The sequence below is a fragment of the Cebus imitator genome, unplaced genomic scaffold (genome assembly GCF_001604975.1).
Source record: "Cebus imitator isolate Cc_AM_T3 unplaced genomic scaffold, Cebus_imitator-1.0 Scaffold473, whole genome shotgun sequence".
Classification (NCBI taxonomy): Eukaryota; Metazoa; Chordata; class Mammalia; order Primates; family Cebidae; genus Cebus; species Cebus imitator.
In genome coordinates, this window is record NW_016107788.1 from 1,020,819 (window position 1) to 1,032,960 (window position 12,142).

At 52.8% G+C, this 12,142-nt stretch overlaps 1 protein-coding gene and 1 long non-coding RNA gene across 2 annotated transcripts in view; one reads left to right on the forward strand and one right to left on the reverse strand.

Annotated features, from left to right (window-relative positions):
- Window positions 1–8,440, forward strand: part of LOC108292002 (napsin-A-like) — a 12,944-nt gene extending 4,504 nt beyond the window's left edge. Inside the window, exons 2-9 of the mRNA XM_017512531.2 lie at window positions 3,387–3,528; window positions 3,612–3,735; window positions 4,230–4,348; window positions 4,660–4,859; window positions 6,751–6,873; window positions 6,966–7,110; window positions 7,832–7,930; window positions 8,136–8,440. Of these exons, the coding sequence (XP_017368020.1) occupies window positions 3,387–3,528; window positions 3,612–3,735; window positions 4,230–4,348; window positions 4,660–4,859; window positions 6,751–6,873; window positions 6,966–7,110; window positions 7,832–7,930; window positions 8,136–8,363 (1,180 nt within the window). The 3' untranslated portion in view covers window positions 8,364–8,440. The remainder of the gene's footprint in view (window positions 1–3,386; window positions 3,529–3,611; window positions 3,736–4,229; window positions 4,349–4,659; window positions 4,860–6,750; window positions 6,874–6,965; window positions 7,111–7,831; window positions 7,931–8,135) is intronic.
- Window positions 8,441–8,948: 508 nt separating this feature from the next.
- Window positions 8,949–11,021, reverse strand: LOC119468684. Its single transcript, XR_005197433.1, has 3 exons — window positions 10,078–11,021; window positions 9,855–9,914; window positions 8,949–9,437 (listed from the first exon to the last, which is right to left on the reverse strand). It is a non-coding gene; the product is annotated as an uncharacterized LOC119468684 (long non-coding RNA).
- Between the last annotated feature and the right edge of the window lie 1,121 nt (window positions 11,022–12,142).

A 12,142-nucleotide genomic window follows, 5' to 3' on the forward strand; every position in this document is an offset into this window, starting at 1 on the left:
AAACCAGTACATATTCTCAGTTCTTTGTCAGTCTGAGTGGTGAAACAAGGTTTCTCACTCCTGCCATTTGTATTTCTCTGGTGACTCTTGATGACATCTTTCCATGTATTTAGAACATATTTGTACTTCGTTTGCACATTCTGTCCTTTATTTTCCTAATGACTGTCAAGAACTGTGACGTGAGTTTGCCATAGCTCCATGGCTGCTCATAGAAGACCCGAGACTCCCAAGTCAGGGACGAAGGGCAGTTTATTACCCCCAGCAATAGCAGTAGCAAGAGTATTAGTATTTGTGCCAGTTTTTCTTTCTTCTTCTCCTTTTTTTTTTTTTTTTTTGGTTTCTTTTTTGAGACAGGGTCTTGCTCTGTTGCTCAGGCCGGAGTGCAGTGGCATGATTATAGCTCATTGTAACCTTGAATTCCTGGGCTCCCAAGTAGCTTGGACTACAGGCATGTGCCATCAGACCTGGCTAACTTCCTTATTCTTTGTAGAGACAGGGTCTCACTATGTTGTCCAGGCTGGTCTCAAGCAGTCCTCCCACCTTGGCCTCTCAAGGTGCTGGGATTACAGGCATGAGCTACCACACCTGGCCCCAGCCCCTTTTTCTAAGCCCGTTTCCACAGGGCGAAATGAAGAAGGCCAGATGACACCGACACATGCACTGCAGTGCACGATATTAATAGAACCCTGAGCATAGGGAGCTTAAATCTTTTATAATGCATCATAGGCCTGCCTTCCCTTTGTTCCAGAAGGAGACGCTTGCGCGCGCGCTCTCTCTCTTTTTTCTGAGATGAAGTGTTGACCCGTCACCCAGGCTGGAGTGCAATGGCATGATGTTGGCTCACTGCAACCTCCGCCTCCCGGGTTCAAGCAATTCTCCTGCCTCAGCCTCCCGACTAGGTGGGATTACAGGCATGCACAACCACACCCAGCTAATTTTTTGTATTTTTAGTAGAGATGGGGTTTTACCATGCTGGCCAGCCTGGTCTTGAACTCCTGACCTCATGATCTGCCCACTTTGGCCTCCCAAAGTGATGGGATTACAGGTGTGAGATACCACGCCTGGCCAGGAGACACAATCTCTCTTCCAAGATCATTCATTAAACAAAATCCTTCAAAAGACAAGTCTGGACAAAGGCAGTCAGTGCTCTCCAGTCACGTGAGAGACCCATGAAAAACTGTCTCCCAAGATCAGGTTGTTTATATAGTTGTTATTTATTTATAGAAGCTCTTTGCATATTAGCAATATTAACTCTTGATATACAACTTATAATTTCCCCCAGACTTTTCGTCCTTGCCTTTATTTACAACTTTGTGTGTGTATGTAGAGGGGAAGTACAAAGGTTTAAAATTAGTTTAATTAATTAATTTTTTTTAGATACAGGGTCTTGCTTTGTTGCTTAGGCTGGAGTGCAGTGGCAAAATCATAGCTCACTGTAGCCTTGGACTCCTGGGCTCAACCAATCCTCCTGCTTCAGCCTTCCAAGAAGCTGGGACTGCAGGTGTGCACCACCATGCGTAGCTAAGTGTAAAACTTTTTTTCCTTTTTTTTTTTTCTTTTGTAACAGAGTTGCACTCTTGTTACCCAGGCTGGAGGGCATTGGTGTGCTCTTGGCTCACTGCAACCTCCATCTCCGGGGTTCAAGCAATTCTCCTGCCTCAGCCTCCTGAGTAGCTGGGATTACAGGCATTTACCACCACACCGACTAATTTTTGTATTTTTAGTAGAGATGGGGTTTCACCATGTTGGCCAGGCTGGTCTCAAACTCCTGACCTCAGATGATCCACCCGCCTCAGCCTCCCAAAGTGCTGAGATTACAGGTGTGAGCCATCATGCCCAGCCTAATTGTTAAAACTTTTAATAGAGACGAAGGTCTTGATATGTGGGGTGCTGGGACTACAGGTGATAAATTATTTATTTATTTAGATACAATTGTTTATTTATTTAGATACAGGGTCTCACTCTGTTGCCAGAACGGAGTGCAGGGGCACGATCTCGGCTTACTCCAACCTCTGCTTCCCAGGCTCAAGACATTCTCGCATCTCATTCTCCTGAGTAGCTGGGATTAGCATGATGGCACATGCCTGGCTAATTTTTATATTTTTAGTAGAGAGGGGTTTTCACCATGTTGCCCAGGCTGGTCTTGAACTCCTGAGCTCAAGTGATCTGCCTGCTTTGGCCTCCCACAGTGCTGGGATTATAGGCGTGAGCCATGGCGCCCAGCCAACAGGTGTCATTTCTGAGTCACATTTATTAATATTTTCCCCCACAATTTGTGACCCTGCCTTCATATTTAGAAAAGCTGTCCCCTTTCTAGAATTAAAACATTTTACTTGCTTTTATGCTTTTTTTTTTTTTTTTTTTTTGAGAAAGGGTTTTGCTCAGGTGGGAGTGCAGTGGCACGATCTCAGCTCACTGCAACCTCCACTTTCCAGGCTCAAATGGTCCTCCCACCTCAGCCTCCCAAGTAGCTGTGACTAAAGGCTCATGCCACTACACCCAGCTAATTTTTGTATTTTTTGTAGCGATGGGGTTTCACCATGTTGTCCAGGTTGGTCTCAAACTCTCGGCTCAAGCAATCTGTTGTCCTGGTCTCCCAAAGTGCTCTTATAATTTTACTTTTCCCATTAAGTGTTTGATATCTCAGATGTATTTTAGTGTAAAGAGTGAAATTAGGATTTGATGCTTACATTTTTACCCCAAGGGTGGGGAAAGTAGTCTCCAACCTTATGAACTGAAGCATGCCGGGGCCACCATCATAGGGTTTTGCAAAGCTTAAGTTTTATGTTAGGGTCTTAGGAAAGCTTTGAGAATGTCAATTCCAGCTGGGTGAGGTGGCTGACACCTGTAATCCCAGCACTTTAGGAGGCCGAAGCGGGCGGATCATCTGAGGTTAGGAGTTCAAGACCAGCCTCACCAACATGGAGAAACCCCATCTCTGAAAAAAATTCAAAATTAGCCAGGTGTGGTGGTGCATCCATGTAATCACAGCTACTTGGGAGGCTGAGGCAGGAGAATTGCTTGAACCCAGGATAACAAGAGCGAAACTCCATTTCAAAAAAAAAAGAGAGAATGTCAAAAATAAATAAAAAAGAAACAAAAAAGAATGTCAATTCCCTGGGAATGGCTTATTTTAAGGACTTGGATACTGTTGAGAAGTTCTGTTTGGGATGGTTTGCTCCTTCAAGTCTTTGGGGATCTTTGGTAGGTAGGAAGGGTTTCATGGCATCTTTGCTAGGTCGTTATTGCAGAGTTTCTGGTACTGACCCCTATTGTGGCGCCTCGGAGATGCTGAACTTGTCCTCATGTCCTGTTTGGGTAAGTCTGTTACAGAGGGTCTCCAGGAAGGCCAGCCTCCTGACTCTCAACATCTTCTTACCCTACAGCATCCCTCTTCGCCGAGTCCATCCCGGACGCAGGACCCTGAACCTACTGAGGGGATGGGGAAAACCAGCAAAACTCCCCAGGTTGGGGGCCCCATCCCCTGGGGACAAGCCAGGCTTCGTGCCTCTCTCCAAATTCCTAGATGTGAGTCACAGCCCCACACAGCCCCCACCCCAGTGCCCTCAAGTCAAACTCTTCATTGACTCGTCTCCTCTTTTTTTCATCAGGCCCAGTATTTTGGGGAAATTGGGCTTGGAACGCCTCCACAGAACTTCACTGTCACCTTTGACACCGGTTCCTCCAACCTCTGGGTCCCATCCAAGAGATGCCACTTATCCAGTGTGCCCTGCTGTGAGCTTCTATGCGAGAGAATAAGGCTGAATGGGGGTGAAGGGAGGAGGCAGGGCTGGACCTCAGCTTTCCACAGGTTTTTTTTTTTTTTTTTTGAGACGGAGTTTCACTCATGTTACCCAGGCTGGAGTGCAATGGCGCGATCTCGGCTCACCGCAACCTCCGTCTCCTGGGTTCAGGCAATTCTCCTGCCTCAGCCTCCTGAGTAGCTGGGATTACAGGCACGCACCACCATGCCCAGCTAATGTTTTGTATTTTTAGTAGAGACGGGGTTTCACCATGTTGACCAGGATGGTCTCAATCTCTTGACCTCGTGATCCACCCGCCTCGGCCTCCCAAAGTGCTGGGATTACAGGCTTGAGCCACCGCGCCCGGCCTTCCACAGGTTTTTGAGAAACTGTTCTTTTCTGACACTCTCACAGGTCAGGTCAAAGGGGAAGAAGGCATTGGGAAGGCTCCCCTCCCCCAGTGACACCTCTCTGACTTCTGCCTAGGGTTCCACCACCGCTTCAATCCCAATGCCTCCAGCTCCTTCCAGCCCAATGGGACCAAGTTTGCCATTCAGTATGGAACTGGGCGGGTAGATGGAATCCTGAGTGAGGACAAGCTGACTGTGAGTGACTTTTGACTGCAGGAAGCCTTGAGCCTGGGAGAACCCCATTGTCTAAGATCATCTGGCCTAGGGAGGGACTTGAGGTGGAGGGGCTTCCGGAGCAGATGGCTGGGGCTTCTCAAGGAAGGGGAGGAGTTCCTGGGTGAAGGGGTAGGAATTCTCTCAAGTCCAGAGGCAAAGCTTGCCAAGCGGGAGGGTTTGGGTCCAGATGTCTCCAGACCTGGAATTCATGCCTTGGTTTGAAAGACCTCAGGACATGTGGGTTATTGTCCTCCCAAAAGTAACTGACCCTAAATTCAATCTACTCCTAGATTGGTGGAATCAAGGGTGCATCAGTGATTTTTGGGGAAGCTCTGTGGGAATCCACCCTGGTCTTCACTGTGTCCCGCCCCGATGGGATATTGGGCCTCGGTTTTCCCATTCTGGCTGTGGAGGGAGTTCGGCCCCCGCTGGATGTACTGGTGGAGCAGGGGCTACTGGATAAGCCTGTCTTCTCCTTTTACCTCAACAGGTACTGGGAAGGGTGCACCTTTCTATGAGTCCTGTCCCCAAGAAGGAAGTGAGGCTTCCTTCAGGAAGTGTCTTATTCCATAGAGAAAGCCGCAGTTTGGGAGCAGTGGCTCATGCCTGTAATCCCAGCACTTTGGGAGGCCGAGGCAGATAGACCACCTGAGGTCAGGAGTTCCAGACCAGCCTGGCCAACGTGGTGAAACCCCGTCTCTACTAAAGATACAAAAATTAGTCAGGTGTGGTGGCATGCACCTGTAATCCCAGCTACTCTGGAGGCTAAGGCAGGAGAATCGCTTAAATCTGGGAGGTGGAGGTTGCCATGAGCCAAGATTGCACCACTGCTCTCCAGCCTGAGTGACAGAGAGTCTGTCTCAAAAACAAAATTGCAACCTTCCTTCAGGAAGTAGTCACCCAACTGAAGAAACATCTTAACCCTATTCATAAGTCCCAGAGCTTAAGTGACAATTTAAGATGTACTAAAGAAACTCACCATCGGTTCAATATACTGTTTCAAAATCAAACCAGAAGTTTTTTTTCTTTTTGAGAGGGTGTTTCACTCTGTCAACCAGGCTGGAGTGCAATGGTGTGGTCTTGGCTCACTGCAAGCTCCCAAAATGCTGAGATTACAGGCGTGAACCACTGTGCCCGACCAAACTAGGAAATTCTACGTGCCACCAACCAAATACTCAGAAACCTTCTCTTCACTATAAAGAGAGCTCATATCCCATTTGAGAACACTGACCAGAAGTCAAGAATTGCCTGATTTAATTCAGCAAGCCCCACCCACCTGGGAGGAAGTTCAATCTTATGCTCAGAAGTCCCATCCACCATCCAAGAAGTCTTCACTTTCCTTCCCAGAGGGCCATCACACACAGTCCTATGCCCACTGGGTTACTCTGACATCCAACCCATTCAAGAAGTCCCATCTAGCTCTTGGTAGATCTCACAAACTTATATCTTCCAGGAAGTTCCCATCCCCATTCCCATCATTCTCAGTCAGCACAGGAAGTCTAACACATCCTCTAGACAGTGTTCAATGCACACTCTGAATGAGGAGACCACCTAAACAGGCTTTGTGGGAGTAACATGGCTGTTTACCCACCCGGGTGTGGGCAGGTTGATTCTGAAAAGAGAGTCAGCGGACGGCGGTGGGACAGGAGTTGGTTTTATAGGTTTGGGGTAGGCAGTGGAGAGTTACAGAAGTTACAGTTCAGGGCGGTTTTTGCAAGCCAGGAGGGGGTCGTAGGGTCTGGAGTCATGAGATTGACCAAAGTTGGTTACAAAGTCCAGGTGGAAATAAGGAACAATAGAAGAATATCTCAAAGTCAATTAGGCGTCGCAGGGGTTACTCATTCTTCCCCTTTTTGTGGTTTTCCAGTTACTTCAGACTTTCTAGTTCCAGGAACTCATCTGGAGTGTACGTGCAGGTCACAGAGTTACCATGCCGTCCACGGCACAGTTGGCCTAAAAGACCTTACAGATACCACAACAGGCAATTCAGAAAGTCTCTCTGCCTTCCCAGGAAGCCACCCCACTCCTGCATGAGTCACATCTTCAAGAGCCGATTCTGAGACTTCTTCCCTGGTCTGCTTGGTTACTATAATATTCAGCTCAGGAAATTCCCCCAAAAGCTCTACCTTCCACAGCCAAGTGAAGTCTCTTCTCCACTTCAGGCAGTACCCATCATCCTAAAGTCCTAACTTCAATCAAGACAAGAACCATCTCCCTTCATTTCTTGTTTCTAGTCTCAACATCTAGGCCCTGACTGTATTCCCCTCCCCAACCCAAAACCCCTAAACTGACCCAATTGGCAGGAAGTCCCATCCCTGGCCATTGCTAGGGCTGGCAGGGGGAGGGCCAGTGACACTGACCTCTATGCTCTGCCCCTGCAGGGACCCTGAAGTGGCTGATGGAGGAGAGCTGGTCCTGGGGGGCTCAGACCCAGCACACTACATCCCACCCCTCACCTTCGTGCCAGTCACAGTCCCTGCCTACTGGCAGATCCACATGGAGCGGTGAGGGACTTAGTCTCCTGGGTCTGGAGCTGGAGGCTGGGGGCCTGGACTCCTAGGAGCCTGCCTCTAATGACTGCCTCCTCCCCTCTCAGTGTGAAGGTGGGCCCAGAGCTGACTCTCTGTGCCCGGGGCTGTGCTGCCATCCTGGATACAGGCACACCTGTCATCATAGGACCCGCTGAGGAGATCCGGGCCCTGCATAAAGCCATTGGGGGAATCCCCTTGCTGGCAGGGGAGGTGAGGTTACAGTCTCTGGTGGGTGTATCCTGGGGAAGATGATGGCAATTTGATGACGAACACTGGGGCCTGAGGGTGGGAAGCAGTTAGCTAGGGTGTATCCAGGACAGAGGGGACTGGGCTGCTGCTGCTTTTTTTTTTTTTTTTTTTGAGACAGAGTTTTGCTCTTGTTGCGCAGGCTGAAGTGCAATGGCATGATCTCGACTCACTGCAGCCTTTGCCTCCAGGGTTGAAGCGATTCTCCTGGCTCAGCCTTCCAAGTAGCTGGGATTACAGGTGCCCACCACCACGTCCAGCTAATTATTTTTGTATTTTTAGTAGAGACGGGTTTTCACCATGTCGGCCAGGCTGGCCTGGAACTCCTGACCTCAGGTGATCCACCCACCTTGGCCTCCCCAAGTGCTGGGATTACAGTCATGAGCCACTGCACCCAGCCAAAGGACTGGGCTTCTTAAGTGACATGCTGGAGAGTGGCAGGAAGAAGCAAAGGTACTTCCCAAGTGTCTATGCTGAGTGGCTCAGTGGATGGTGAAGCAGAGATGGGAGTGGGGGTGGGTGGAAGATGATAATGCAGTTTTGTTTGGGACTAGATGAGAGAAGCCCAGGCAACAGAGCTGTCCACACACGGTGCTGAATACCCAGGTGCTCCATATGTACATTACAGACAGGATTTGAGCAGTGCAGGAATCTCTCATCTTAACTTGTTCCTCTTCTTCCCCAGTACATCATCAGGTGCTCAGAAATCCCAAAGCTCCCCGCTGTCTCCCTCTTCCTTGGGGGGGTCTGGTTTAATCTCACCGCCCAGGATTACGTCATTCAGGTAGGTGTCCGTCACCATGACGCCACAGTGATGTAATATGACTGGGGTTGAGAGGGTGGAGCTGGGAGTTAATCATCACTAGGACGGGAAGGGGCCACAGAATCATCTCTTGTCCCCGGGGTTGGGGACGGAGGGAGCACAGACTCCCAGGGAAATGGTGGTCCCTGCGGCCGCGACACCCAGTTGCCGCCTTGCCGCCTTGCAGTTTGTTCAGGGTGACTTCCGCTTCTGCTTGTCCGGCTTCCGGGGTTTGGACATTCCTTCGCCTCCAGGACCCATGTGGATCCTCGGCGACGTCTTCTTGGGGGCGTATGTGGCCGTCTTCGACCGCGGGGACATGAAAAGCGGCGCCCGAGTGGGCCTGGCGCGCGCGCGCACTCGCGGAGCTGACCTGCGAGGGGGACAGGCAGCTCAGGCGCAGTTCCACGGGTGATACCCAGGCGTTGCGCATGCGCAGCGGGTAGCAACGCTAACGCTACTCAATAAAATCCAGTATTTCCATTGAACAAACCTGCCTAGGTTTCTTCTTTTCCGAGCGTACTTTTTGAAGAGAAAACTTTGTGCATGTACCCACGGAGTTGAGGAAGAGAGGGAGGCAAAGGGTATCATCCCTTTTCTCCAGGGCGCACCTCGTTGAGGGGTCTTGTACTACGAGTCCCATGAAGCCCCTCGCCTACGCTGCCTTTCGTCAAAGGCTCCCGGCGCCGCGGAGCATCACGGTCGTTGTAGTCCACGCCGTGGCCACGCCCTAACGGGGGCGGGCGCAGCCACAACATGCGTGGGAGGCGACGGGTCGCGATGGCAGCGACAGGTGGCAGTGGGGGGTGGATGTAATCGGTACGGGTTTACCAGTTCCTGTTCTAAGGGGCGGGGATAGCATTCCCTCGGACCTCATCTCCTGTTTCTCCTCTCTCCCTTGGGATTTAAGGACCCCGGGGTCCGCCATAAAGGCGGAGCTTGAAGCCCCTGGGTTGGGGGAGCGGTGCTGCCCCTCCTCCGGCGGTGATGTCACCCCCCCTCCTCAGCCTCTTGCTGCCCAGAGCTGCCGGGGCTGGGTCACCCCTCCCCCTATCTCGAGTCCCGGATTCCCCCATCCCCGCCTCGCCTCGACTTGGGGTGAGTACGGGGAAGGGGGCGAAGGCTCAGGGTCCGCGGGCGGTAAGACAGCCCGAATCCTAGTTTTGGAGGCGGGAGACTTCGGATCCAGGGACCCAAAGATTATGGCGGAGAGATTCCCCTCGACTCTGAGCTTTTGGGGGCCAAGCTACTTGCAGCGTCTTGGGGGAGGAAGGATCGTAGGCAGGGAGTCCTCACATTTTCAGCCTTGGGGTCCGGAGACCAAGGCTCCGAATGGAACCGGCAGAGGAATAAGGAACGTGTCCTAGAAGTCAGGGAGGGGAAGGCTCTTCCCCACTTCCAGGGCCTGGGGGAGAGAGGGTTGTCAGGGGACGCCGAGGATGACGGGAGATGGGAGTTGGAGCTTTCAGGAATTTTGTGCCTCGAGGGCCTGGGAACGGATGGATTGGGGAGGAGCACGGGTGGGAAAAGGAACTGAAAACGCGGACAGACGTTGGCCTCTCCCCTCCTGGTGTCCCTAGTCAGGAGTCGAGGCTACTTCCTGGTCTGTGAACATAGCTGAGGGTCCAGTATTTGGAGCCCTCATGATGCTTCCAGAAGCCCCCTCCTCTCTAATAGGTGGGTGGGGACTCCAGGCTCACACATCCTCCCACAGACCCTGGTGGGGTCTATCGAGGGCCATGAGGGAATGCCGGTATCCAAGTTTCCCAGGGCCTGATGGAGTGTGGACCAGCCTGCTACCCAGCCCGCTGCCTCTTCCCCTCCCATGGCCCCTTATCCTGAGTCGCATCGCACATTGCTTCTTATTCTAGTCCCTTTCCCCCACAGCCCCTGCCTTCTCCCATACCTTCTGACCTCTGCAAAAAAAACGCTGATTTGGTCACTTGATCCTGTGCCTGGCTTCTGTCTAAAGCAGAAGGGAAAAGCAGGGTTGAGGGGAGAACATGGAGGAGGAAGGCTGACCCAGGTCCTTACCTAGCCTCTAGTGCATATCCAGCCCCTGCTCTCGCCCCCACCACCCCACCCCCAATTGCCCAGGAGCCTCACCCAGCCCCAGCTCAGTCCATCACCTCAGGATTCGCTGCTTCTGCCGGGGGGTGCACCAGAATTCGGGGCAGGAAGTACCTATGTCTTTTCTCTGCCCTCTTGGGTCCCATCAGAAGCTGGAGGACATGGTGGATTGGTGCAGTGGAGAGCCCCGGGTCTGGGGAGTGAGGGCAACGACCTTCCTGGGCTGCAGGACAGGCCCCACTTCTGCAACTCTCTGCAGTGACGCAGTCCCAGCCAGGACGGGGGTTAGAGGGGATGTTGGGGGGGGCTGAAAGGGATGGAGACCCAAAGAGAGGGGGACAGGGTCCCCAAGAAGTAGAAACAGAAACCTAGAACGAGAGAGCAAGAGACCCAGACGGTGAAACATAGGAACAGAGACCCAGGGAGGGGACAGAGAGAACGTGAAGGGGCACAGACTTAGAGGGAGAGAGAGAAGGACAGAGCCAGCAAGAGAAAGAGCAGAGACAGAGGGGGAAAGGGACGGAAGAGGGGGAAATACACCAGAGACGGGGAGAGGGAGGGAAAGGGGAAAGAGGCTGTCAGAGAACAAGGAAACAGACTCAGGTGAAAGGGCAGAGACCCAGAGAGGAGGCAGGACAGAGCGGGGTGCAGTGGGGGGAATAGAGGACAGGAACACAAAAAGAGGGACAAAGACCTAGGAGGTGGGGTACAGAGCCCCAGACAGTCACCCCTGAGAAAAATGGTACAAAGACGAAGAGAAAGAGACTCGGGGGAGCTGGGGTGGGGGCGGGGACTGAGACACTGGGGAGCAGAGACTGAGTCCTAGAGAGAAGAGGGGCAAAGACTCAGAAGGAGGGGGACGGAATCAGAGACCCAGAAGGAGGGCCGACTTACAAACGAGGGGCTGGGGACTCAAGGGTGGGGACAGAGGCGACGGCACAAACACTCAGAGAAGGGAGAAAAAGAGACACCAAGAGACCCAGAAACGGGAGCGGGGTGGGGTGGGGAGGCGATACGAACCGGCCGCCGCACCTGCAGCGGGAGGCGGAGGACCAGGAACTGAGCGGGCGCCCCCTGACCCACCCTCTTCTTCCCGCAGGCGCCGCCCCCTCCCTCTGCAGCCGCAGCCGCAGCCGCAGCCGCTGGCCCCGCCCCCGCCCCCGCCCCCGGCGCCTGCGCCTGCGCCCTGCTTCCCGGCGCTTAGGACCGCCCAGGGGGTGGGTCCTGCCCGCTCCGAGGCGGTCCCTTTTCCTGGCCCGGCCCCTAATTCGCCACCGCCTCCTCCCCCGGACCTGACCTCTCAGACTCCTAGCCCACTCCATTTTTTACTGGTCCTGCCTATTGCCTCTGTCTTGCCAGTTCTTCCTAGCGCTTTTTCCTATCCCCTCTCCCGTCCTCTCTGCCTCCTTGCGTGACCCCTCCTCACCAGTCCTCATCTACCCTCGGTCCTCCAATCTTCAGTCCTTCACAGGGTAGCCTACGTTGGAAGTTCTCACCCCCCTCTTTGAGGACCCCGTGACCTTTAGGCAGTGCCCTCTCCCAGGTCCTCTGATCCCCGACTCCCCGTTCCAGGTCCCTCCCTTCCATCCAGCCCAGTAGCTTTGTACTCTTTGCAGTCCCACTGTTCCTCTGGGACCCACCCTCCCTTAGCCCTGCCCTGCTCTCGCCTGCCCCGGTTGCTTTAAGCCCCTCACAGCCCCGCTCCTCCCTTAGTCTCTCCTTCCTACCGCCCATTCAAGTCTTTTTATCTTTTCTTTTTCTTTTTTTTGAGACAGAGTTTCTGTCGTCCAGACTGGAGTGTAGTGGTGCAATCTCGACTGCAACCTCTGCCTCCTGGTTTCAAGCGATTTCTCCTGCCTCAGCCTCCCGAGTAGCTGGGACTACAGGCACCCACCAGCACGCCCGGCTAATATTTGTATTTTTAGTAGAGGCGGGATTTCACCATTTTGGCCAGGCTGGTCTCGAACTCCTGACCTCAAATGATCCACCCACCTCGGCCTCCCAAAGTGCTGGGATTACAGGTGTGAGCCAGCACGTCCGGCCTCAAGACGTTTTCTATTTGTCAACCCCCACTCACCTTCCTCAGTTCCACCCATCCATCGGGACACATCCTCCGGACCTAGC